Source organism: Lissotriton helveticus, chromosome 7 (assembly GCF_964261635.1).
Source record: "Lissotriton helveticus chromosome 7, aLisHel1.1, whole genome shotgun sequence".
NCBI classification, from domain to species: domain Eukaryota; kingdom Metazoa; phylum Chordata; class Amphibia; order Caudata; family Salamandridae; genus Lissotriton; species Lissotriton helveticus.
In genome coordinates, this window is record NC_136068.1 from 1258829131 (window position 1) to 1258856229 (window position 27099).

The window sequence follows — 27099 nt, forward strand, 5'->3', positions numbered from 1 at the left end:
TTCACTGGACAGTATTGTATCATCTGCTATTGATATAATAGAGCAGGACTTACTAATGTTACAACACGGTCAGTCCCAATTGCGTTCTATTGTACAGCTTGGCTGGACGTTGCAAAATCTGCATTCAGGCTACGTGCCCTGGCGTTTAATCAACACAACGTCACTATTCTCTATCTTTAACCTTACTGATACACAAATCAGCTTGGCACAGAAAGGAGCAGAGTATACAATTCTGAGCATTGAAAAACTTGAGAGATTACCATTGACAATGTCAGAAAGACCGGTCATGGATAATACATGGAATAATAACAATTCCGATAACAACTTTCCAATTTAAATTCGGTCAAGAGTATATACCAGCAGGCCAGTATGAAAGGTTGGGTAAAGGGTACATTAAGTCATCATGGAAATTACCTTACACACACACATGTTATAGTGAAAAGAAACAGAATGTATTTCTTAGTGGTAACAATTGTAAACGATTACTGAGTGGTATACTTCTTTGTCAAGGTATTAACTTGCATGGGGCCTGCGAGGGGAATTCAAATAACCTTTCATGTCACCAGCATGGCACACCTGCAACTCGAATAGAGCCATTCTTTAGACGGCTTTCTAACGGGAGCTATAATCTAATAATCGACCACAGATGTTGTGGCATGGTGCCAGGAAAAGCTTATCTCGTGAGCGTTAGTTCCATGGTCACTTGCTGTATGCAAGTATTGTATCCAAACAGCACTCCAGACACGGAGGCGAAGATTTGGCCCTTTTTAAATATCTCTTCTATTCGAATTGATACTTTAAGCAGAATGAAGTCTGTTCTTTTACAGACAACTGTGCCCTTGACGTCATCAAAAGAAACGTATGATTTTCAAGTTGCAAGGACAACGGCAGAGATACATACACTTTTTATCAACAATTGCCCCCTGCATTTCGCAGAAATGCTAAGCCAAATCCTAAATATGTCTGATACCAGTGGTATCCCACATATATTTAAGACAATTTTTTCGGGACTGTTAACACCCTTCCAAACAGTTCTGGGCATTTTTCCTAATTTTGTCCATTCTGTCTTTGGCGGCCTACCACTTCTGTTGGGACTCGTAGCAGGCATTTTATTTCTGATACTTCTGCTTCGATATGGCAAGCCAAGTCGCAGACAAGACTCCAGCAACAATGGAAGAAACGATCCTAGCTATACGCTATCGGGACCGCATAACTAAAGTCCTTGGATTAGCCCGGCTAAGAGATCTGAATATGACCTGGTTTCTTTCATTCAGACCCATCTGGCAGAATTGCATCTTACCTGTGCTTCGATGGATGCTATGCGGAGAAGAATGCGTGTTGGACGTCTGTCTCACACTACCATCAGCAGTACCATTGGATACAGATACTTTGCTAAGTCCTGTAACGGCTCATGCATCGTGTTGTCCCCAGCGGCTACCCATTCTGATGACGGCATTCGTTGAGACTTCACCACTGCGATTAAAGGGTAGTGAAGTACGAGATGAGAGCAACATCACCCAGGTACGACCCTCTGTGAGCATTGCTGATCCTGACATCGATGATAGCAATCATTCTCACGACTGTACAGTTGCGGCATTTTCGAACTTAATCGAACTTTCACCTGAAGCCGTAGACAACTTTTTTGCAAGTCTGTCTGAAATGATGTTTTCCTCCAAGCAAAATGAATAACTTTTTAAGCAAACTAGTACACAGCGTTCCCTGAACTCTGAATTCGGCCTTCAGCTTTGATAAACAAAAGCTACTGAACATATTTGGAACTATATATTTTCTCTCTCCCCTGAAAGCGAAATTATTTTTTTTCCCCCGATTCCAAAATATTTACCTTTTTCTCTGGCACATGTACTCTGCTTGAAGTAGAACTATTCTTAGAGAACAGAGCTTCTATTTATAGGAACTCTAGAGACAATATATTACCTCAGCCTCTAGCACATTTACAGCAACTGTATTTATATGTGATGGAATGGTCTCAACCTTTTTTTTTCTGTATTAAGAGCCATTTCATGTGTAAATTTCGCAAATCATTCATGCTAATATATATATGCATCCTTTTTACTGAATTATTACACTGCTTGAATAGCGTACAGTACCTATAATCAATTTTCGTGTATATCTATGCACCATTTCAAATGCTAAAAATGTATTTTGGGGTGGGTTGAAATACACATGCACTTTTATATGTTTACTATTGCTTAGTTTTAGTAATGATGGACATTAGATCGTGGAGTGGGTATTGTGTTTTTATCCAGGAGCCTAAATCGATATTCCTATTTTATGCCCTAGTCCGGTTATAATCAATAATATCCATACAACGGCATAATAATCATATCCATATTCAGTCGTAGCACGTGCTGTCACATTAAGCAAGGCTACTTCCCCCGGCCCCCTAGAAAGCACAACGAGTTCTCTAAACAATCCAAACCTCCAGCAACCTGGGAAATCCCGCTTGCTTTGTTTTGATTTCATCCTAGAACTCCTGTAAAGCACTGTAAGAACGGCCAGTTCTTAGTGACATCTTTATTGACGTCTTATGTCCAGCCTTACGTCAAACCCGGCACCTTACAGGTATAAATATACCAACGTTGCCTTAAGCAAACACACGGTGGTGGTATTGGGAGCAGCTATCTACTTGCCCGAGAGCCCAGCTGATGCGTGAGCCCACGGACGCTGCCCCTCCCTTTTGACGCACTGAGAGAGAAGCTGTCTTTTCTCCTGCCGAGAAATCCAGCTCCGGTGTTTCCAGATACCTTCGCGGGTTACTGGGATATCAAGTCATGAGAGAGAGATACCAGACCTCCTGCTTTCTAATACCCAGGTACGGAGCTGACTAAACCCTTAAAGAGCATTCTTGAGTCAGATCCTTGGCAAAACAAACTTAACTTAAACTGCTACTTACTTACTCCTTCCCACGTATTAGGCTTAGGTCAGGTACACAGGGGTAGGCGTATTTAGAAGCACCAGTTGAGTACGTTAGTCAATGTATATAAGTATGTATATATTTTATCTATTTTAAAGTATCTTATGGCTAAGAAACCATACCAATGCTTTTACAGTATTATTTTATAATCCTCCTTTTACTGTATGCACTCTTCTTTACTATGAGTATTGCAATTGTGGCAATTCATTTCTCTTGTATGAGGAAGAAGACTGCTCAATAAATTACACCTTTTATTGAAAACACCAGTCTCTCTTTTCTCTGCACTCTGGTGAAACTAAGTACGCACATATGACTGAGTGAAGTAGCTGTCCATTGTTTTCACACGACTCTAGAGATACACTCTTATTCTGAGGGAGAAAAGTTGTCATGTTATATGGTTGTCAGAAGCTAATCCCTTCTTGTCTATCCAGGGAGGTTAAACTCCTCCTCGTTTATTCGAGAAAGTTTCTAGTGACCTCTGAGCTAGCTGGCAAAAACTTAAATCTAATATAGTCAGTAGGGACCTAGTCGACCTCAGTCCTATGTCTACACTGCTGAATATATTATTCCAATGCGCAGAGCCTATTGGGAATATAGGAACTACACTACAGGACATGCCACACACATCAGGGCTTGTCCTACCTTATACTTACAATGGACCCTGCCCTTGGGCCTACCTTATGGGTTAACTAATTTGACGAAAAGGGAAGGTTTAGGGACTGGCAAGTGGGTGCACTTGCCCAGTCAGCATGACAGTACCAAACTGCACGCAGGCTCTGCAATGGCAGACCTTAGACACGTTTTACAAGGCCGCTTCTTTGAGTGGCACAACCAGTGCTGCAAGCCCACTAGCAGCATTTCGATATACACGCCCTGGGCACACTCAGTGCACTGTAATAGGGTCTGACAAGTAAACCTAACATCCAATCATGGAACCACTAATCAATACATCAACTTCCAGTAGGGAGCACTCGCACTGTGGCACTGGACAGCAGTGTCACAGTGCCCAAATCATCTAACACCAGCAAAAACACATGAGGCAACAGCAAAAAATGGAAGGGAGACCCACGCCAATGGTGCCATGTCTAACACTACCCATATTGGGAAATGGCGCTGATGCACAAGTTACTACTTGTGTAACGATATATCTGTAAGAGACATTAGTTAGTATTAGATTCCTTACCTTAGAATATCCCCAGGCGTCAGACTGGATCCGGAAATTTTTGCGTAGCAGTACCCTTGCGCGTCGGTAGGCGTCGTCTGCGGCTCCGCGTCTGTCGTCGGCGCCGTGAGGACGTCGTCGGAGTACTTAGACGCCGCCTCCGCGTGCTGACGTCAGTTCTTAGACACAGCTTTTCCGCGCCAGAAACGCAGAGCCATGTTAAAAACCAACACTGGTGCCATTGAAACTAGGGCCCTGAAAGGGGACAACCCTAACCCTAGATATTGGTTCGCAGAACGGGGAGGATGGGTGGGTCGGTAAGGAATCTAATACTAACTAATGTCTCTTACAGATATATCGTTACACAAGTAGTAACTTGTGCATCTGAAAGAGACACGTTAGTATTAGATTCCTTACCTTAGAATAGATACCCCAGCAATACCAACCCCGGTGGTGGGTCTGCGAACCAATAATCACACCAGAAAGTCCCGGAGGACGGAACGGCCAAAGAAGCCATCCCTCCGGACTTGGCTGTCCAGGCAGTAGTGTCTAGCAAACGTGTGCAGTGATGCCCACGTAGTTGCCTGACAGATGTCTTGTAAGGGCACTCCCCTGCCCAGGGCAGTGGTAGTCGGCGTGGCTCGGGTAGAATGAGCCCGCAATCCAGCAGGAGGCTCCTTCCTAGCCAAGGGGTAGCATGCCTGGATACACAGGATGATCCACCGAGAGATGGTCCTCTTGTGCACCGCTTTCCCCTTCTTCGCGCCCACGTAACCAACAAAGAGTTGGTCATCCACCCGGAACTGGCGTGTGCGATCCAAGTAGAACGAGAGCGCACGTTTTGGGTCCAGACGGTGGAGCCGCTCTTCCTTTTTAGAGGGATGCGGTGGCGGGAAGAAGGTTGGCAAGGTGATAGACTGCCCGATGTGGAAGGCCGTGACAACCTTGGGCAGGAAAGAAGGTTTGGTACGCAGCACCACTTTGTCCGGATGGACAGAAAGGAAAGGTGGAGTACAAGAAAGGGCCTGGAGCTCACTCACTCTCCTGGCAGAGGTGATGGCAACCAGGAAAGCAGTCTTCAAAGTCAGCAGGCGAAGAGGACAGTTGTGAAGTGGCTCAAAGGGAGCGCACATCAGAAATGTAAGAACCAGGTTCAAGTCCCACTGAGGCATCACAAACGGAACAGGAGGAAACGTGTGTGTGATGCCCTTAAGAAATCTGTTAACAATAGGGGACTTGAACAAAGAAGGTTGATCAGGCAGCCTGAGAAAGGCTGAAAGGGCAGAAAGGTAGCCCTTGATAGAGCCCAGAGCAGAGCCCTGCTGGGCAAGAGAAAGAAGGAAGAGAAGAACCTAAGAAAGAGGGGCATTGAGGGGATCCACAGCCTTTGCTGTGCACCATGCCACAAATCTGTTCCACCTGCAGGCGTATACCGACTTTGTGGAGGGACGCCTGGCTGCCAGAATGATGTTACAAACTTCAGGAGGCAAGTCAAATGGCCTCAACTGTCGCCGCTCAATCTCCAAGCATGGAGGTGGAGACTGGACAGGTTCGGGTGGAGGACCGTCCCCTGCTGCTGCGACAGAAGGTCCTCCTGAAGAGGCAGACGAACCGGGGGATCGACTGACATACTGAGTAGCTCTGGATACCAGTACCTTCTCGCCCAGTCCGAAGCCACAAGGATGACTTGGGCCCGGTCGTGCTTGATCTTCTTCAGCACTCTGGGCAGAAGTGGTATAGGTGGAAAGGCGTACAACAGACCGCAACTCCACTCGCGACGAAAAGCGTCTCCGAGCGAGTGCCGCCTTGGAAATTCCAACGCGCAGAACTGATGACATTGCGCGTTCTCTTCTGTGGCGAATAGATCTAACCAAGGCTCTCCCCATCGCTGAAAGAGGCCTTGCGCCACGTCCGAGTGCAGACGCCATTCGTGATCCATCATGCACCGACGGCTGAGCTCGTCCGCCCTGGCGTTCAGAGAACCTGCCAGGTGTTGAGCCACCAGGGTCACGCCCTGGCGTTCCAGCCATTGCCAAAGGCGAAGAGCCTCTTGACAAAGGATCCACGACCCCACCCCGCCTTGTTTGTTGCAGTACCACATGGCGGTGGTGTTGTCCGTGAACACCTGCACTACACTCCCCCGGACAGAGGGGAGGAATGCCTTCAGTGCTAGACGAATCGCCCTGAGCTCCAACAGGTTGATGTGGAGCCGGGTCTCCGCCGGAGACCAGAGGCCTCTGATCTCCGCCTCTCCCATGTGGCCTCCCCAGCCCTGGAGGGACGCGTCCGTCACAACTACGTGCTCCGGTTGGGGAAGGGAGAGGGATCTGCTGCTGACCCAATCGCGGTCCGTAAGCCACCACTGCAGCTGTCTCGCAGTGCCCTCCGAGATCAGGACGTGGTCGGACAGGTTTCCCTGATGCTGGGCCCACTGAAACTTCAGGTCCCACTGCAGAGCCCGCATCCGCCACCTGGCGTGATGCACCAGTAGGATGCAGGAGGCCATCAGCCCCAGAAGCCGCAGCGTCAACCTGACCGAAACCCGGGATAACGGCTGAAAGATGGGAATCAGAGCCTGAATATCCCGGACCCGCTGTTCGGGCGGATAAACCCGAAACCGCGCCGAGTCCAGAACCGCTCCGATGAAGAGGAGCTTCTGGGAGGGGCACAGGTGTGACTTCGGCACATTGATGGAGAACCCCAGCTGGTGCAGGAGATCTGCCGTCGTCTGGAGGTCGCTGACGACTGTCTGGGGCGAGCCCGCCTTCAACAACCAGTCGTCGAGGTAAGGGAAGACTGAAACCCCTAACCTGCGCAGATGAGCTGCGACCACCGCCATCACCTTAGTGAACACCCGTGGGGCGCTGGTAAGGCCGAAGGGGAGCACGGTAAACTGAAAGTGCTCGTGGCCAACCATAAACCGCAGGTAGCGCCGGTGGGCAGGCAGGACGGGGATATGGAAGTAAGCGTCCTGCAAGTCCAACACTACCATCCAGTCTCCTGGGTCCAGGGCAGCCAGGACCTGAGCCAGTATCAGCATCTTGAACTTCTCCTTCCGGAGGAAGCCATTGACGTTCCTTAGGTCCAAGATAGGGCGTAGGCCCCCTTTGCCCTTCTTGGGTACCAGAAAGTAGTGGGAGTAGCAACCACACCCTACTTCTGGCCCAGGAACGTGCTTGATGGCCCCCTTGGCCAAGAGGGCCGTAAATTCCTCCTGCAGAAGTCGCAAATGATCCCCTGATACACGGTGGTTCTGCGGTGGCATGGCTGGAGGAGTCGCCTCGAAGGGGAGGGAGTAGCCCCTTCGGACGCTTTGCAGCACCCACCTGTCCGATGTGACAGTGCGCCAGTCGCCAGTGGAGGTGGTGATGGCGAACCCTGCCCCCCACTGGCGTCACATGGGCCTGAAAGCACGGACTAGGAGGGTTTTGAGGCGGATGCTGCGGGGGAAGGTGTGGACTGACCTCGCCGCTGCCCCCGACCGCCCGGACGGCGGCTCCCACGGCCGCCACCACGTTGGGTATTGCCCTGCGGAGCGTGGCTGGCAGCGCGTGTGGGCGCACCCCTTCCGTGGCCATGAATGGAGTGAAAGGCAGCCGATTGCTGGCGCTGGCCCGAGAGGCCCAAGGACTTCGCCGTAGCCCTGCAGTCCTTAAAGCGCTCAAGCGCATGGTCTGCCTTGTCGCCAAAGAGGCGACGGCCATCGAACGGCATGTCCATGAGCGTGCTCTGAACATCTGCCGAAAAGTTGGCGGACCTCAGCCAGGCGTGGCGTCTGACCGCCACCGTCGTTGCCATCGCTCTACCCAGTGAGTCAGTGGTATCCAGCCCACACCGGATGGAATAGTTGGCTGCATCCCGGCCCTCCACAAGGGCTTGGCCGAGTTTGGCCCGTACCTCCAACGGACACTCTGGCAGCACTTCCGCGACCTTATCCCACACAGAGTGGGTGTAACGTCCCAAGAGGAAGGCGGTGTTGGAAGACCGCAGTCCTAGACTAAGGGATGAGAAGATCTTCTTCCCATACTGGTCATACCTCTTGGATTCCCAGTCCGGCGGGGCCGACGGGAATGCGGTCTGGGAATTGAAGGCCTGGATGACCAGGCTCTCGGGGGTAGGGTGGGAGGACAGGAAACATGGGTCGCCTGGGGCCGGGCGGTGGCATCTGGCCACGTTCCTATCTACGGGCGAACCCGTAGCGGGCTTGGACCAAGTGCCCAGAAGAACGTCGGTCAAGGCCTCATTAAAGGGCAGCAGAGGCTCGGCCGAGCTTGACTGCGGTTTAAGGACCTCAGTGAGGAGGTTAGTCCTCACGGCCGCGACGGGGAGCTCAAGGCCCAAGGCCTTGGCAGCCCTCATCAGCACCACACTATATGTAGCCCCCTCCTCCGAAGCCACGGTAGGAGGGGAGACAAACCCAGTGTCTGGAGAGGTGTCCAGGCCACTGGCCTCCCCAAGGTCTCCTGTCCAGTCCTCTTGATACCGACACTCCCTGGTCAGAGGGTCCTCCGACCCCTCCCAGTCCTCTTCATCACCCATCTCCTGAAATTCAGGGTTTTCAACCAATGGGGCCTGTTCATAAAAGTGAAATTCACCAAACGACGTCTGGAGCGGCGCCCAACGGGGCCGTTCCGACGGCTGAACAGGAACGAAGGTAGGACCGGGGCCGGCGCCGCCCGAGGACGGCGCCGGAGGCGACACCTGATGGTCCGATGCCGGGGAGGTCGTCAGATCCACCGGCGACGATCCCGATCCCGAAGGAGGACCAGCGGCGTCCTGCGGCGCCGGGCCCGAAGGCGCCGGCGGCGTCTGAACAACTGGACCCCTCAGCGGCGGGATAACGGGGGCCTGCGGCGCCGGGCCCGAAGGCGTCGGCAGCGTCGGGCCGAAGCACCCGACGGCGTCGGGGCCGGAGCCGCCGACCCGCCAGGGCCCCCAGACGGGTCCCCTGGGCCCGAAGGCGCCGCGGAGCCCGTCGGAGGAGAGAGTTTCCTCATGGCCATGAGGAAGCGCTCGATCTCCTCCGGCGTCGCGTTCAGCCCAGGGACCGGAGGGTGTAGAGCTGCACGCGGCGCCCGGGACTCCGACGGAGCCGCGTGGGTGGTGTCACCCGAACCCCCGGCCGCATCGCGCGAGCGTCGGGGGGAGTCCGAGGAGCGATGACGCCGCTTGGACTTCTTGTGCCTCTTACCTGACGACTACTTCGACCCGGAGGAGTGCGGCCTACTCTCGGAGCTGTGGTGGCTCAGAGCCCGCGACCTGTCCCTCGACCTCCCATGGGATCGGGACCTCTCACTGCGCGGGGCCGACTGCCGGAGCTCGAGGCGCCTACGGGACCGCTCCCGCCTGGCCTTCGAGGAGAGGGCCCGGCAGTCGGAGCAGGCCTGGTCGTCGTGGTCGACGCCCAAACAGGACAAACAGACGGGGTGAGGATCCGTGACCGACATCAGACGGTCGCAATCGTCACAGTGCTTGAAGCCGGGCATCCCTACGGCACCGTTCGGAGTCGAGAGACTTCGAAAAGTAATCAAAAAGGATCAAAAAAGTTAGTCAAAAGTGACTAGGGTTACTGCTTTTTCCAGATCTGCGCTTGCTGGCGCGGAAAAAAGAAGAACTGACGTCAGCACGCGGAGGCGGCGTCTAAGTACTCAGACGACATCATCACGGCGCCCACGACGCCGACGACGGACCCGCAGACGACACCTACCGACGCGCAAGGGTACTGCTACGCAAAAATTTCCGGATCCAGTCTGACGCCTGGGGATATTCTAAGGTAAGGAATCTAATACTAACGTGTCTCTTTCAGATTCAATGTTTTGAAACTTGGACCGATCTGTCATTGCAGACCGGTGGGTGCGCACTGGCATCTATCTTGAGTAAACTCAAGAGCTGCTTGCCATTGTAGGCCGCTGTAGGTGCGCACCTGCAGCTATAGTGCTGGTGATTGTGTGTGCCTCCTGCCAATACAGGCATCTGCATGCGCACAGACACACATATTAGTTAAACCCATGTCCAGTCTAGTGTGCAGACTTGGGCACTCACACTTGCACCCCTGGTACAAGGGTCTGTGTGTCCAACCAACCAACGCAGATCTGTGTGCACAATAGCGCACCTGCACCCATGTAATGAGGAATGCCTATGTGTGTTTTCACTATCTATGTGGCCTGCTCTTTCCATAGTTTAGCATTGGGAAGTGGTTGGCATTACTTCGGTCTGCATTAGTGGATTGCAGTGGAGCAGCCTCATGATGCTTTCTATCAACCGATTTGTCATGCCATACCCTTTCCATTGATAAAGGGGTTTTTGGTATAACGTACTTAGAAATGTCACTTATAGAATATGTTTTGAAGAGATTAAGGAGTTTGGCCCCAAGGGACGAGGACTAGGCAGGGCCGTATACATAAGTGAAAAAAGATTGCCTGAACCTCAATTTATTTATAAGCTCTTATACTTAATGCTTCATGGCCAAACACATTTCTTTTTGTTTGTACCGGTATTTTATTTATACCTTTTACTTCATACGTTTATATCTTCATTAACTTTTTTTCTGTATGAAAAGGGAAAATGGTCCACACTTTTTAAACAATACATATATGAACAATTTCAAAAAGATGTACACAAAACATTTAAAGTCCACATATCCATTAGGACATACATCAAATAGAAATGAATTCTAAGTTAGTAAAATACAAGATTTTAAATCCTTGTTCTTCTGTGCTCCTTTATTTTGCCAGACTAAATAGACGAATACTCATAACCTTGTTCACAGGTTACAGTGAAAAAATCAGTATCCTAGACTTTTTATAACAAAATATCTAAATATATATAGGAGCATAAGAGCATTAATCACATTGATACATCAAATAGAAATTAATTCTAAGTTAGTAAAATACAAGATTTTAAATCCTTGTTCTTCTGTGCCCCTATATTGTGCCGACGCGTTTCGAATCATAGGAAATCAATGCCTGGATTCTCATCAGGGTTTTCTGATTTTCAGAGGAGGTGCAATCGTTTCTTCCTCATAGGTTATATCCCAGGCTGCATTCTGCATTTTCTTACAATCAAGGATTCTCTTTTCCAGTCGCTTGGTAGAAGTAAATATATAGCCATATATTCAATTGTAATTTTGTGGCGCCTTATAATCAGAAGCAGCCCGACCCGTCTATAAGGCCTAACGAGATTTGAGAAGTACGCTGTGATGGAAACGCTCTAGGAGCGAAGGGGACACCGTTTGGAAAAGAAAAAAGACGTGAGATAATAAACAAGCTGGGCCACAATCTTTTAATAGAATTGGATGAGTAAAGACACCCTTGTTCCATATATAAGGCGCCACAATATTACAATTGAATATATGGCTATATATTTACTTCTACTTCGGCACAATAAAGGAGCACAGAAGAACAAGGATTTTAAATCTTGTATTTTACTAACTTAGAATTAATTTCTATTTGACGAATCATGTGATTAAGGCTCTTGTGCTCCTATGGACATTTAGATATTTTGTTATAAAAAGTCTAGGATACTGATTTATTCACTGTAACCTGTGAACAAGGTTATGAGTATTCACCTATTTAGTCCTTTGTGTAAAGTTGTGTACTGTGATGTAGTAAGTAGAGTATGTCCTAATGGATATGTGGACTTTAACCCCTCCCGTGCTCATGACAAGCTCAGCCCGACATGAGGCACGGTTGCACTGTGCTCATGACGAGCTGAGCTCGGCGCTCACACGCGGGGATAATTCCTCTGCTGTGCTGAGCGTTCCACGCACATGGGTGTGGTCATGATGAGCTCAGCTCGTCATGAGCACAGCGCCACCGTGCAGCATGACGAGCTGAGCTCGTCACAAGCACGGTGGCGCTGTGTGCGCTTCCCCTCCCGCCAGCGCCGCTGGGGAATTAGCCCCGCGGTGAAGGGGTTAAATCTTTTTGAAATTGTTCATATATGTATTGTTTAAAAAGTGTGGACATTTTCCCTTTTCATACAGAAAAAGTTAATGAAGATATAAACGTATGAAGTAAAAGGTATAAATAACATACCGGTACAAACAAAAAGAAATGTGTTTGGCCATGAAGCATTAAGTATAGGAGCTTATAAATAAATTGAGGTTCAGGCAATCTTTTTTTACTTACTGATAGAATATGGGCATTTATATGTTCCAAGAGTCTCTTGGACCGTGGTGACTGGCTTCAGTGGACACTGGTAGTCGGGGGGGGGGGGGAGAACATCTGTGTATTCCAAAAGCCATAAACCATGGGCAACCCATGGGAATGGCAGACTTCTGCCATTTGAGGGCCAATTGGGATAGATTGAAGAGAAAGGTTTTGACACTTAGCCTCTGGCGCCAGATAATGGCCCCACTAAAGATTAAGATCTGCATTCCAAGGCACCATGGCAGACAGGCCTCCAATTTAGGAGATTTTATAAACAACAATACCCCTGACACCATAGATCACGCTCTTTCTTGCTGCCACAATAGTTCCTTTTATTGACCTTGGGCTTTACCATATATTTTTTTCATTATTTCACTTTTTTCACATTGAGAATATCCTTCATTCCAAAAATATATTCACTTCTCCTAGATTTGTGTCCATACAAAACATATATATACAAAACAATGTATACAACATATATACAATTAGATCATTTCTCTTTGAAATTTGAGATAAATAATACTAAAGACAAGTTCATCATAGTTGGACATTACACACCAACATTTTTTCCTCTAGTCCAATAAATCATAAATTCAAGAGATTGCTTCTCTCATATCTGTCCTACTTATATTTCCAATAAATCATTACACCGGGACCATGTCCTTCTTTGCCCTCAGTGTAACCTGATTATGAAGTCCTATATAGGGTCGGAGATTATTTAAACAAATTGTCCAGTGGAAACGTTGTTCATTCCACTGTATGATTGTCAAACGGAAAAGTCTATTCCTTTTTTAGCGTTTACGTTCCAAACCACTATTGATGCAAATGCCGACGCGTTTCGACCTTCTCCAATTAGGACCATAATATCGTTTTCATAGAAAGGTCTTCTTCAGGGCTGAACAATGTTGTAGTATTACATCTCTACACCAATATTCTTCCAGCTGTTTCTTCACTCATATGCTTCCTGCCTGGTTTTGCAAGATGGCATGATTCTGGGTCTTCCGATGTTCTTATCACATATACACTAGTGGGGATGTGGGACTGGAGAACCCGGACTGCGTGGTGCACATTGCTAGAGGACTCTGTTGTGCACAAGGAGGATAACTTGCTGAATAGTGGCTGGTCTGGGCCGAGGACCTGCTTAAGTGTGCTCTCGAAGGGCCAACCATGGGCCTCCTGTTCTCCTGGAGATCTCAGGGACATCAAAGATCTCCCGCGAGGGACCAACACCATCTAACTGTGACATCCTGAGAGAGGAGCCCTCTTAAGTGCCCACATAAGCTACTGAATCCCAACTGGTAGCGTGATGTGAGTGTGAAACTAAGACTTGTGTCTGGATTAATTAGTGCAGAGCTCCAGAAATCTGGCCCACATCTAAGACGTGTGGTTCCTATACTACAGGGACCCTAACACTCCTAGTTGTGGTGAGCCGATTCACCTGTTATGGGACCCCGTGTGGCCCGTTTCGTCGACCATGCCGCATTTCTCTCATGCGACATGCCAACTGCATGCTCATTGCATGCGGTGGCTGATCCACAAGGTGCGACCCTTGGAAGTGGGGGTGTGCCCTTAGTAGTGCCTCATTCTGCCTTGTGGCTCTGCTGAACATATACCTGTGTGTGTGTGTGAGACTAAACTGGTTTGGTGCAACCTGTATCATCGTGCACCGGACGTTGTGCCTCATTTCCAGGGAGGTTTCGGAATTGAAACTCTTCGCTGTGGATGTGAACGGTATTGCCTGGTGCAACCCGTCTCAACATGCACCGGTCATTTGGCCTAATTTCCAGGGAGGTGCGGAATTTGCAAATCATTGTGTTTGAAATCTGAAGTGCCTGGTGCAACTTATACCAACGTGCACAAGATGCTGTGCCTGTCCCGGCAGATACTGTCAAGACAAGCTGAGCTTCTGCCTGACTAAGTTTTTGATATAGTTCTTTAATTAGCAATTGATTCCGTTTCTGGCAATGCAGGCTGAACCTAAAGGTTTTTCCCTAACTCCTGCTTTGAATGCGTCCCAGACTACCCGAACTGGGGCACTTCCTCTATTTAGGTTTAGAAACACCGGAATCCAAGCGTTCATGTGTTCAAAGTAAGCTGAGTCAGTTAGGAGACATCTCTTACAGGACCAGCTCTGAGCACTCCTTACATGGCCTTCCAAGGTAAGTTTGATTACCAAAGGGTTATGATCAGACGTAAGTTGAGAGATTAACTCTATTTGGCACCTCTTCAGTAGATCTGGTTTCACATAAAAATAATCGAGGAGAGCAAAGGGAGCTGAGAAAGTAATATGAATAGGCAGATTCTGGTGCTTTCAGCTTGGACCAGACATCCACCAGGCCTACCTCTCTCTCTCGGCTCCGAAGGTCTCTGAATACTCGTGGTTTACGACCAGCATAAATATCGGCTGTACCCCCAAGTACCCCCAGATCCATTTAAATAGAGATCCCTGCATAACACATAGGGAGCAGGCCAGGGCGAAAGCTCTACCGACATAAAATCTAAAATGCATAGATCTAAAATTGGGCCATACAATGAGCATAGAGTGAAAGACCTGGTTTTATCCCAACACACTGGCATTGCCCATCTGCTGTGTTTATCAGCAGAGATGCAGCTAAAATATATGCCTTACTTCTTGGGGGTATAGCAACCCCTCTAGTCTTCTTATCTTGAGTGGTACCGATTATCAAAGTTAAACCTAAACTTTCCAGCAGACAAGATGGCGAACGTATAGCATCACTGTAATGTCAGCTCTCCCCCAGCTCTAAGCAGGTGTCAGTACGAGGAGCGGAGAGGCAGGGTCTTTTCCCCAGTGATAGAGCGGCATGCAGGGAAGCTCCGTATTGTTACCCACTATTGGTACGAAATCCAGGATTACCTATCTGAGTTTCCTGGTAGTGGAGATTCGGACGCTGTTAGAAATGGGATTTCTGGTTGGCTAGGGCTTGCGCCTAAGCCAGGCAGAAACCACCACTCTAGTCAGGGCAAGGGATTTACAATCTGAAGATAACCCCTGCTCACCCCCTTGGTAGCATGGCACGAGCAGTCAGGCTTATCCCAGAGGCAATGTGTAAAGCGTTTTGCGTAACACACACACAGCAGCAACATACTAGGCACACCACAAAAGGAACTCCACACAAGGTTATATATAAAAATAGCCTTTGAATTATCATAAAGACATTAGAATAGTAATCACACAATATACACTGTGCCACCTGGCACTGGGCAATATTTACAGGGGATTATATACACATGACAGGGCCAATTGGGCCACTGTCAGAACCATCACAAAGTGAAAATAGAAGATGTAGAACCAATAATAAATGTAGAACACAACCAGTAATTACTGGTAAACACTTTACTCAGCATTATCCTGCAACATAAATCATATTATGCAATCAGCATCACATTAGACGTGAAATACCTTCTGCGCCAACCTCATAAGCATAAACACATTATGCCATAACCTCATAGGTCTAAATGAATTAGAGGCATAAATCACAGTAGAGAATAACCTCACAAGCATAAACACTGTCTGCAAATAACCTCATAAACATAAACTACATTAGAGGCATAAATCACAGTACATGAATCACATTTCCTGAGCACCACATAAATCACATTAGTGCCTGACGCCCTACCAACCTAACAGTCCCCCTGGCCAACTGGCCTTCTCAGAGGGCTCAAATGCCCTATGTCCAGAGTGTCAGGGCGGCTGCCAATGCAGGCAAAATTCTCAAGTGCGCCATTGCACTGGGGCAGAAGAGTGCATCTCACTACTATCTCATTCAAAATGCCACCAAAGAAATGGTGGCCTAAACGTTGCAGCTGCCGATAATTGCCGTACAGCTGTGATGCAAAATGTGGGCCTGGGCACTCGCTGTGCCCTCTGGGAGGGACTCTCAAACAAATAGAGCAAAACGTTGCAGTTCGCCGCTACGGTGCGGTGCAGCTGTGAATAAGCCTAGTGAAGGGGGCTTGGCAGATCTGTGCCTCTGCAGCCCCACTGGGCCTCTCTAAACCAAATTGCCCCCATCGGTGCAGCTGTCCTCTAGCAAGTGGGGCAGCTGGGAAAGCCACACGGGTGCTCACTTGGCCCTCAGAGTGGCCACGGAGGGTGGGCACAGACAATGTGCCCTGATGCGCACCTCCCATCGGGGACTCTAAGAAGGAATTGCCCCCATCGTTGGAGTGGCCCTCTATCAGGTGGGGCCGCTCAGGAAATGGGCACGCTATACTATGCCAAATGAGCCCCCACTCACTGGGTCTGCAGGCTCTCCTCCGTGCTCTGTTGGAATTCTGGAGCGGGTGCAGTCACACGCGGGGCTCTCTCTGCTCAGGAGAGCCCCGCCTCGAGTCCTGCCGGTTTCCAGCTTCTTCTGGGGCACCGGGCCTCTCCTTACTTCACCCGGGCTCCCTCCTGGGACTCAGGACTTCAACGTGGAGCCGGCGAGGCTCCGGGCGGGTCTCCTTGTGGCGTCTCCAGCGAGCGGCCAGGAGCCTAGGCTAAAACATATTTATAGTACGATAAAAGAACATCAATCGGAGAACCGGCTGAGAACAGAAGGGCTCGGCTGGTGACCAAACAACTACAAGGTGCTTCAACGAAAGTGTCTAAATCTTGCACTGAGATCGGAGAAAAGCACAAGGTTATTGAAGAAAGAACTTCTATAGTTGAAATCGACATTGGGGTCCTTAACCACATCAGTGCTAAGGCAATTCCCCCTCTGTGCTGCAGCACCCAGATTCCCATTGTTCATGACGAGCTGAGCTCGTCATGAGCACAGGAGCAGTGTACTGCATGACGAGCTGAGCTCGTCATGAGCATGGAAGGGGTTAAGAGGCATGCAGAATCCTAGGAGGTGCAGCTATTGGAATTCATGTGGAAAATAGAGTACTTTGAGACCAGTCAAAGATGGAATAATCTATCATTTCTTGGAATAAAAGGAGAAGTTAAAGGCAATGATATTACAGCATATATGGTGGATCTCCTCAAAAGTGCCTTCCCCGAGCTTTTGTCCTGGAACCGGGAGACCGAGGTACAGAGAGTCCTTGGATTTCCGCTAAGGCTTAAAAAGCAGGGGTGCTTGGAGTAAATGTGTGTCGGGCAGTCCTGGTCTATTTTGGAAATTCTTTACTTAGGCAAGCTATATTTGAGAAAGCCCAGCCAGTCTCCCAGTGGTGTCATAACGGTTTGTCATTGTTTGTGCACCCCTATTTTTGCCACACCACTGTGGAGCGCAGGTGGGGATTAAGACAGCTGATCAAGCCATTCCAAGAGGCTGGGGCGGAAGCTCTTTATTAGCCCATACCCTCCTGAAAACCAATTGTCAAAGGCAAGATCAGACCTTTCACTTCTGAGATACAGGCGACGGAGGACTTGAATAGGCTTGCTACGTAGCACTGAAAAAGCCTCTATATATAGCCTCTATAGAGATGGGAGCTGTGTACCTCTTGGTTGAAATGTGATTGGGTGCGGGTCCAGTTAGGAGAGGGGGACGTCCCTCCCCTCCTTATTGAGTAGATATATGATGCTCTACTTTAGATGCTCTACACATTAAACCTCTCTAATCTAGGGATCTGTTTAAACTATATTGAAATTGAGGGGGTTTGATGTTGGTTTTGTAATGTTTGCTCTTTTTTTTGCGGGATGTGTTTCCCCTGCCTTTTTCTGCTCATAAATTTCTAGATAATTGGAGTATAGGCACAGGAGTTGGGGGAAGATTATAAGAGTGCCCACAGGAGCCATCTATCTTGCCATGGGTGGCCTTATTGGTTCATGCTGGTTTGGAGGGGTCGGGTATAAGGGGGTTGGATAACAGTGGAGGGGTCGGGGGTCTCGAGGGGTTTTGGGGGGTGGGTCACGCACAGGGGGAGGAGAAGAGGGTTTCGATTTGGTGAATGAAGAGGGGTGATAGGAGCATACCAGTAGGGATTTGGTATTTAGGATGGCTGTTTTGAAGAATTGTTTTATTAAATTGAGTCCACAAGGTATGCCCGAGCATATAGAAGGGGCGGGCCTCAGCAGAGTGGTTTACTGGGGTTATTGTCACTATGTCAAAATTACGTGCAGCCACCATCAACATTTGCGATGGGGCCAAAGAAGGACAGTAGCCGAGGATCTCAAATCTCTGAAGGCAGATATTTACTGCCTTCAGGAAACACATAGATATAGAAGGAACCTCTTAAACAATTTCCAAGAAGTCTTGTTGTCTGTCTGTTGGAAGATCCTCTGTAAAGGCAGAAAGATTCCCATAGCGCTCAATCATATCTAGCTAATAGAGCACATACACTAGAGGTGTTAAAAGTCACAGCTACTGAGTTACATATTCTTTTCCTACTACATCCAGTCTCTTACTCACCTTTTCAGGAGGGACTGAAGTCTCTGGTGCTGAGGGATAGTTTTTTTTACCGCAGAGACTATTACAGGATCTGGTTTGGAATCTTGTCTCAGATAAATAGGATCCTGTTCTGAAGCTTTGTATTTTTGAGAAGCTGAGGGATTGCAGATTTAACATTAGTTGGTATAGGGAACTTATCTTTTGCAAGTTCTGCAAATCCCAGTACCAGAGGTAAAGTAGATCATGGTGAAGCTCTTAGTTGCAGAGTCTCCATCATCACCGAAACTGTTGTCTGTTGTGCTTGTAGTTGTATGTTTTGTTTTGGGCAACTCTCACAAGTACATCTTAAAAAGCAAGAATGCCATCTACAAGAGATGACCTAAGATGTAATGCAGCTGGAGAGGTAGTAGTGTATGTAGAAAATATGAGTCTGTGGAATAAGACCTAGTTAGTTAAGGGGAGCGAGTAGGTGATCATCATCTTTTCCTTCTTGGAGTTGAATGTCTTGGAGGAGTTGGCTGCAGAGCACCTTCCATTTCTAGTGAAAACCATTGGTATTGGTCTTGATCCTGGTTCCAGTGGTTGTGTACAAGGACTTATTGCAGAACTAGGTCTGGGAGGCAACTTTAGAGGAGTATAATGGTCCTACACAGGAACCTTGTAATCAATTATTAAAGCAGAAACTGAGAAAATAGATTTCTGAAACGTCTTGACGTCGAGCTCCTTGAAGTTGAGTGTATTGACGGCGATTTGATGTTGACATCAATGAAGTTGATATTCTTGTCTCTGGCCAATGATTTGTTGGTGTTGAGTATTCCGCCGTCAGAAATCTCGCTGTCAACGGTTGCGTGTCGGAGCTCGCATCATCGTCGATGGTGGATTCAACAGTACCTGTGATCTTGTCATCAACATCAGTGGTGCGGTCGTTGTAGTCCCCAACGGAGAGCAAGTGTGTGCATAAGCCTGCCCCGACGTCGATCGCTGTTCTCGAAGGTAGTGAGTGATGGCGGCGATGTATTTTATGATTACTCTCTCGATCTCCCTCTATGGGAGTCTTTACTGCAGGAGGTTCTTAATTTAGAATAAGGAGCCACCTCCCTATTATTTTTTCTCTGTTTTCTGCTCTCCTAGTCCTGATGCAGGTTCTCACATTTTCCTCGCAGGTGAATGCTTTCAAGGTCTTTTAGGGCTCTTTTTGACACAATTTGTGCTCTTTAACTGAGTGAGAGGCAGGAAGACAGACAACACACACAAAATGTGGGACTGATGAAGCCATTTTACGGCAACATGACAGCCATTTCACAGAGAGTGAAGGCGTTTTGAGAAAATAATCACCACTTTTGATGACAATTTGGGTGAAGAATATAGAGTGCCTTTAAAGATATGGAACGAAGTAAAAAATCTAACTTTTTGTGGCAACAAATTTAAGAAAAAACTGGGTAAAGAAACTTCGATCCACTCAGCATGAGCGCAAAAAACAGAATTGAGGCTGTGAGACAAACTGCCAGGACAGTGCGTGCCGGGAAGAGTAGCTGCTGGCTCCTCAAAGTAACATTGTATTGTTTCCTGGCAGTCCTTGAACTCTTGACCTGGCAGGCTCATTCTTTATTTGATTTTTCTCTCTCGTATGTTCCCACGACATTTTAGAATTAAACTCAGGGTGCCTCTTATCAGATGCTGCAATGTGGTCACATTGTATTGATTAGATGCCATTTTAGGGTCCAGAAAAATTCAGTAAAAAGCAGGCCTGACATGTTTTTGAATGGAGGCAAATAGGAGGAGGAGGAGGACTATAGTTCTCAGAGGGACCAAGATCACCAGCAGGACCATGGTAACCAGGATCTCAAGGACCAAGAGGACCAGAAGTACAAGCCCAGGAAGGCCAAAGATCGAAACCAAAAAGACCAAAGGACTGGGATCAAGAGGACAAGAACCATGGGACAAGGGCAAGAAGGATCAAACCCATAGGGACCAGGACATGTAAGATCAGGTGGGCTTGTGCCATATGAGGAATTGGACCCAAAGGACTGGGTGAAGCAAGAACCATTGGTACCAATACCATTAGGAGGACTGGCATTAGGATAATTAAGACAAATAGTCTCTGAAGGTCCAAGAGAATCGAGATCAAGACAGGCAATGGATGCCCAGGAACATGACTAGAGCTAGTAGAACTGAGAATTAGACCAAGACCTGGAGGACAACCATTACTAGGAAAATCAAGAGAAGAAACAGTGGGACAGGAGGACCAAGACAAAAAGGACCAGAACCAGTAGGACAGGCCGGACCCGGACCTGGAGGACACAATTAAGATGATCAAGTGGACCAGAGGACCAAGCCCGGGAATGCCATCAGATGAGGAGGACAGTAAATTGAGGGTGACCAAAAGGTAGACAAGGAAAATGAAGAGGAGGGCCTGGACGAAGAATAAGATGACGAGGAGAAGGGGGGCCTGTCGAACCAGTCCAGTAGGAACAGGCCCAAGAGAACAAAGTTCAGGGCCTGGAAAATCAGGACCTAGGCTCAAAGCTAGCATGGGGTATGAGGATGGCAAGGAAGGAGGGTCAGATCAGAGGCAGGATCTGGAAAATATAGAACAAGGGCAGTACCAGGACAAAAGCCAAGGGGAAAAGGAGGACCAGAAGTAGGAGAAAGAGGAGCAGTAGGAGAAGGACCAGGAAGATGATGATGAGGAGGAGGGCGTGAAGTAGAGGGAGGAGGAAGAGGACAAATAGAAGGCGCAGTAGGCCAAAGTGATTTTAGACTATATAGATATATAGAAGGACATGCCCTTAGGTTACAGAGGCCAAACGCCATTGACACACATAAAAACGGTAATGATGATGATCATCATTAAAGTTTACTTCGGATACAAATATAGATATTTAATGCCGCAAATTACTGCTTCAAAAGACAGTCCATACAAGAACAACAGCACAGAACTAATATAATAGGTCTACTGCACATGGCATATTAAATTAATTCTCCATAGTTCATCAGTTTTAAAATATATCAAAATCATATTGAAATCAAAATGTGTGGGTAAGCTGCTGCACCACAATATGAATGTGCTAATGTCTTTGTTTTGCACACCTTCCATTCATAACGAGGCTAAATGGGAGTGTCAGAGTTTTTACACCGCTTAAGTGCTTCCTTTCCATTTACTGTTCTATGTTCGCAAATATTGTAACCAGGGCTCCTTTGGGATAGCCTACATTGGATAGGAGACAAGAAATGCATATTTATTAAGACGTGCTGCCCAGGAACAGTCACTGGAATTAGCACGCCTCTATTTCACAATAAAATAAGAGAGGAAGAATCCACAAACATAACTACAAGTAAAAATGGCGTGGTTTACAGAACACCAAGAATGCCAAAGGAATTTGTAGCAGAGTTATGATAAAATCAAGGTGAAATTAAGTAAAACATAATATAATTTCTCACAATTTCCCAATATTTTACTTTAATTGACACAACACTTGCTTCAGTTATACAATGGGAGCAATACCCAGGGTGATCTAGGGACAGTCTCGTGCGGTAATATGCTCTGGCCTATGGCCCTGTGTGAGGATTTCAGTGAGACTATTAGAGTTAGTTCTGGCAGGGTCGCTCTCTCTCAAGAGCTCGGGCTCAGTACTATCAAATGAGGCACACTTTCCGTCCGTCTGGGGTACAATGCCTCTATACATCTCTGTCCTTGGCAAAGAGTTTGTGAGGTCCTTTCAAAGCCGGCCATGCCTATAGGTACCGTCATCAGCGGGTGCTGCTGGTGATATGTGTTCTACAAACTTCACCAGGCAGAAATGTTGGTATCTTTGCTAAAACCCAGCTGATGAGGTTGCACTTGACTTTATGCACGTCAGTGCGTGCAGCCTCAGGTAAGTTGCAGCAGCACTTGTGAAGCTGATAGGTAGCTCTCTCTAGCAGAAATGTAAAAAGGCCTGTCCTGTCACTATAATCATTTCACTGCCACAATGTCGGTCTTCTGCAGCAGAGTCGGACTGGCCGTAGCTGATATTGGGCGTTTACCCGGGAGGTAGGAAGGGTGAGGGCCAGTTTTACAGCCGGGGGACCGGTTTTGAAGCACTGCTGCATTATCGGCCCCCAGTAACAAAAGCAGGCCAACATAATTGCCAGGGCTGCTTGGGGTTCCCAGTCCGCCCTGTTCTGCAGTCTGGTGAGGTGACAGAAGTAAAACTCATTAAAATGGCAGTGGAGTTGGCAGTCGCCAACTCCACTGCCACCTAGAAGCAGCAGTGGGGCGGGTGGGGACGAAGGGGTGGGGGTGTACTGGGGAGGAATATTAAGTAACAAAAAAAAATCTCTTACCTCCTGGCCGGCTGCCGACTCTCTTGTGTCCCGTCCCGTCCTCTTCCTGGTTTCTTGTGAGAAATCAGGAAGCACCAGGGCGCCCACATCCCCACAGCCAATCACAATGCAGCATTGTGATTGGTCTGAGCGCCTTGACACAGGGCTCAGCCAGGGGCTGGAGGGGTGGGCATGTTCTCCTTTCAGGCTGCATTACAGTCTGCATGGCGAACAGGGAAGTGAGCATGACTGTTTGGTCAACCCTCTCGGCCCGCCCAAAACAGTCATTAAGCACAGGAGTATTCTACAACTCCTTCCCTGCTCTGCAGACCTGCCCCCTCAAGCACGCTGCCACAGCAGGAGGACAAAATAAAATGATAACTTTAGGTTATCATTTTATGTTTTCCTTTCTTTTGCTGCTTCTCCTCTGCCTTAGCGGAGGACCCACCACTGGGAGTTGGTAAGCCCGTCTGACCACAGAGCTCTGGATCTCACAACTCACGAAACTCCAGGAACACAAGGAAACTAATATGATCAAGATCAGAAGCTCAGACAAGCAGGTCAGATAAGTCCACTTCTACTCATGGCAAGAAGACAAGGACACTAGACACTGCTGACACTTTGTTGCATTAGTAACTTTGTTTCAGATTGGATCACTGCTTCAACGATTTTTACCAATTTTAGCGACCTCTGCCCCCTGCTGGAGTTTGTATGTTGGTCATGAACTTTAAAACTTTTTGTCTTTTATTCTCTTTTACTGTATCTGCTCTAAATACACAAAATGATATACATAGTAATGATTTTCCCTTTTTGAACAATAAAGAACAATCAAATTCATATTCACTCTATATTAGGGAAAGGCTTCAACACATATGCATGATCATCATTTGTGCAGAGCTGAAAGACAAAAACAGCCATGCAGGAGACCTTTCAGGATTCCAGCATTAGGTCTGTAGCTCTACTCCTGATATATTAGAGCACTCGTTAAATTGCATATAGTCGTGCCAAGAAAATCAGTAATTTAAGAACCACTTCTTTTACTACACTTTCTAACCCCAGTTTGTATTTTAAGTGTCTTGTGGGAGCTGATTTTGGTAGACTAGACACTTTCCTAAGGAAGGCGCTCTGTCAAGGCCTGAGTCAGCCCCATATAATAGCCTCTCCTTCAATATTGGCTGTGTTCAATAATACACCTATGCTAGAATATCAAACATTGGACAACCAATAGGTCTGGCACTGGTTCCTAGCTTTTTGCCTTTGTCAATATTTGTCTTGGTTTCTGTTTTGAGAGCGGTCAGGCACTGGCCAATATAAACAAATATAGTGGTAGTAGTAAAAGCAAAAATATTTTTGGGGTTTCAAAAAGGACACATTGCTATAGTAATGGCTGCCACTAAAGGGAACTACTTTGTGTGCTGATGTGTCTCTTGTGAAAAAGCAGAATAACGGCATGGGTAGTGAACTTGGCCAATGGGTGAAAAGAGCTGACCTAATGGCTGTGATCCAGCGCCCCTATAGAAAATATGTCACAGCAACGCTACCCAACTCCACAATACTCACCATTAATCATATAACACTCACAAGGCCCATAAACTAACGTGACATATTTTGAGCAACTGAATCATGTGACCTAATTAATAAACCCTATTCACAATTTATATACACATTTATATATAACTGCAGTATAATGATTTCACCATGGTTTTTGTAAAACTTTGTATTTAATTAAGTCACTTAGGCAAATGGATCTGCTGATGGTAATGACCATGAAATAACAAGTCCAGCTTGTCTTTTCAAATTTTTTATTTATTAACTATTTATTCAAGGAAAGTGCATTTTATTAGAGGGATAGCAAATCAGATTGACAGTTCTAAGCAAAATCAATTAGCATGTTAAATGAAGAAATAACAGTTTTCCATCACCTAAGCCCTATTTTCCCTGTCTAAATCTCACTTCACCTAAAGGAATGAAGTTAAAAGTCATTTAGCCCTATTGATCCTTACGTGTTCCAAAGAGTCCGTCAGCACGTCACGCCTAACAGGAATTGGGAGAAGATGAGCAGCAAGAGCCCCCTCCCTCCCATGAGGACAGTTTTTATACCTTTTCTGACTAACTAAAGTATCTTTATCGGACGTTTTTTCTGTCAATCCAAACGTTTCATTGGCTGAGCCATGTCAGTCCACTGTCAGGTCACGCACTCCTGACCAAGACCGGGGCCTCATCATAGCCCTTATTGTTCTTAGTTTCACCATCCTCTTTGCTTCCTCAAAACGATACTTTTGACGGGGAGAAACATTTACTTCCTAATCTTGGCAGGCCATTCAATATCCTGTCCTTGGAAATGTCACCAAGAACACATTCAACTCGACCAGGATTTCTTCTGCATTAAACGTTGTCAGCTCAGCAAAATATTCTGCGCATGTGTGAAGGTTTTACTCTGGTCAAGTCTCGAAAGCTGCAGTACTGGCAGCCATTTTCTTTAGGCCCACTCGCAAAACTAATGTATAAACAAACACAAAACATCGATTAATGTGAGAAATAAAGTTTGTTCTGTTACCCACCCACCTTTGCTAATTATTAACCCATTAATCTATGTTACCTAACAAAAGCAAATGAAGCAACGAACAGATTTGTGCAACTAAAGACGAAAAGACAAACCATGTACACACAAAAATAAGCACGCCATTAATAAGACAGCTGCATTTAATTCTGACAAAGTCGATAGACAAAATTAGTTTATTATTTTTCTCAAACATGCATTTGCAACATAAAGCACATAAATGAGCACATATATTAGTTTCCCACGTGTAATGATCTGCAATTTATTCTAGGTTAATTAGTAATTTTCCCTCCATTCACGTTTAGTATAATTATTTATTATAGAAGTTTAACTTTGCGAGTTGAAATAAATATATTTCTAAATCTTGCTCCATCAAGGTATTACTGCTTCAAAAATGTCTCCCAGAATTTCTGAAAAACTTTCTCTTTTAAACCTATTTACATGACTGCTGATTTCAAATTAACCTTCTGCATTTCTGTCAACATGGAATATTTTTGGAAAAACAATCCAACAAAACACGTCCCATACCAGTGATCTGGGAGGTTATAGTAAACTTTGTCTCCATATACGAAATAAATTCCAGGAAAAATTGGATCCTTGCCATCTTTGGATCCCCAACCCCCCCCATCATTTGATAAGTGTCCTCACAATGACTTGCACCCACAAAATAGTTATCGAACATCGTGTTATCTCTCCTAATACAAAATTTACCACTAATTGGTTTGTCTATGTGTATAGCAAAATTCTCAAATGATTTACCATTAAACTTTTCGTCCTCTAACTGCCAGAATTTTGATTTAGTCTACTTGAGCATCTCATTTCTTTTATAAATTGCTCTTCTCTCCTCAACTAAATTCAGGAAAGACTTTCTCAGTTCTCAATTTACATGTCAAATTATTTCTAAAAGCATACTCATAGGTGAGTTCATTTGTTACAATGACAAATTCCCTCATCTGTTTGGCTTGTTTGTGCTTATTTAAGCTTTTCTCAATTTTCAGATTTGCAAAAATCTCGTCATGGTTAGAATAATAATACTCCAAACGACCAGTCTGATAAAATAAGCTAGCTATTACACTGTAGGTTATGCCATAAGTAAGAGGAAGCATATTATAGGTCACTCCCTCTGAAACAGAAGCAGGCAATTTCACACAAATGTAACAGTCTTTGACTTCCATGACCTTTACATACTCAGCCAGGAGTCTTGAAAAAGTATTGCTAGAAAAATCACCAACAGATCTATCTTGGTGTATCTCTGGTTTATGATCAATAACTCTGTTAGTTTTGCCTGTCGCACTATGTTTGTTTTGTTTAACTGAAGCTTTGCTCGTCATATTAGCCTTATACGTTTCCTTATCAATTCCAAAAGGGAAAATAACAGCTAAAACTAACCAAAGTACTATTATTAGAATCACACAAATCAAAGACATCTTACAGCATCTCCTAAGAATGGAGCACCTTGAACTGTTATTAACAAAAACGTAAGGCCCTTTCACTCCTTTAACAAAGCCTTGTAAAGAAAACAAAATTCAAAAATTAAAAATGTCTAAATTTTCAATTCCCCCTATGTAATTTTTTTTTTTAAATTAAAACCCCACCTTCAAACAACTTTTCTTCGACCTTGCATCACAATTTGTTTTCCAGCCAACAAG

At 46.5% G+C, this 27099-nt stretch overlaps 1 protein-coding gene across 8 annotated transcripts in view; it reads right to left on the minus strand.

Annotated features, from left to right (window-relative positions):
• SPATA20 (spermatogenesis associated 20) overlaps window positions 1-27099 on the minus strand; it is a 2403479-nt gene that overhangs the window by 666798 nt on the left and 1709582 nt on the right. Inside the window, exon 17 of one of the 8 annotated variants that reach the window (XM_078654435.1) lies at window positions 24689-25387. The exons of the other annotated variants lie outside the window; for them this stretch is intronic. Within the exon in view, the coding sequence (XP_078510561.1) occupies window positions 25370-25387 (18 nt within the window). The 3' untranslated portion in view covers window positions 24689-25369. Of the gene's footprint in view, window positions 1-24688; window positions 25388-27099 lie in introns of those variants that run through there. 8 annotated transcript variants of the gene reach the window in all.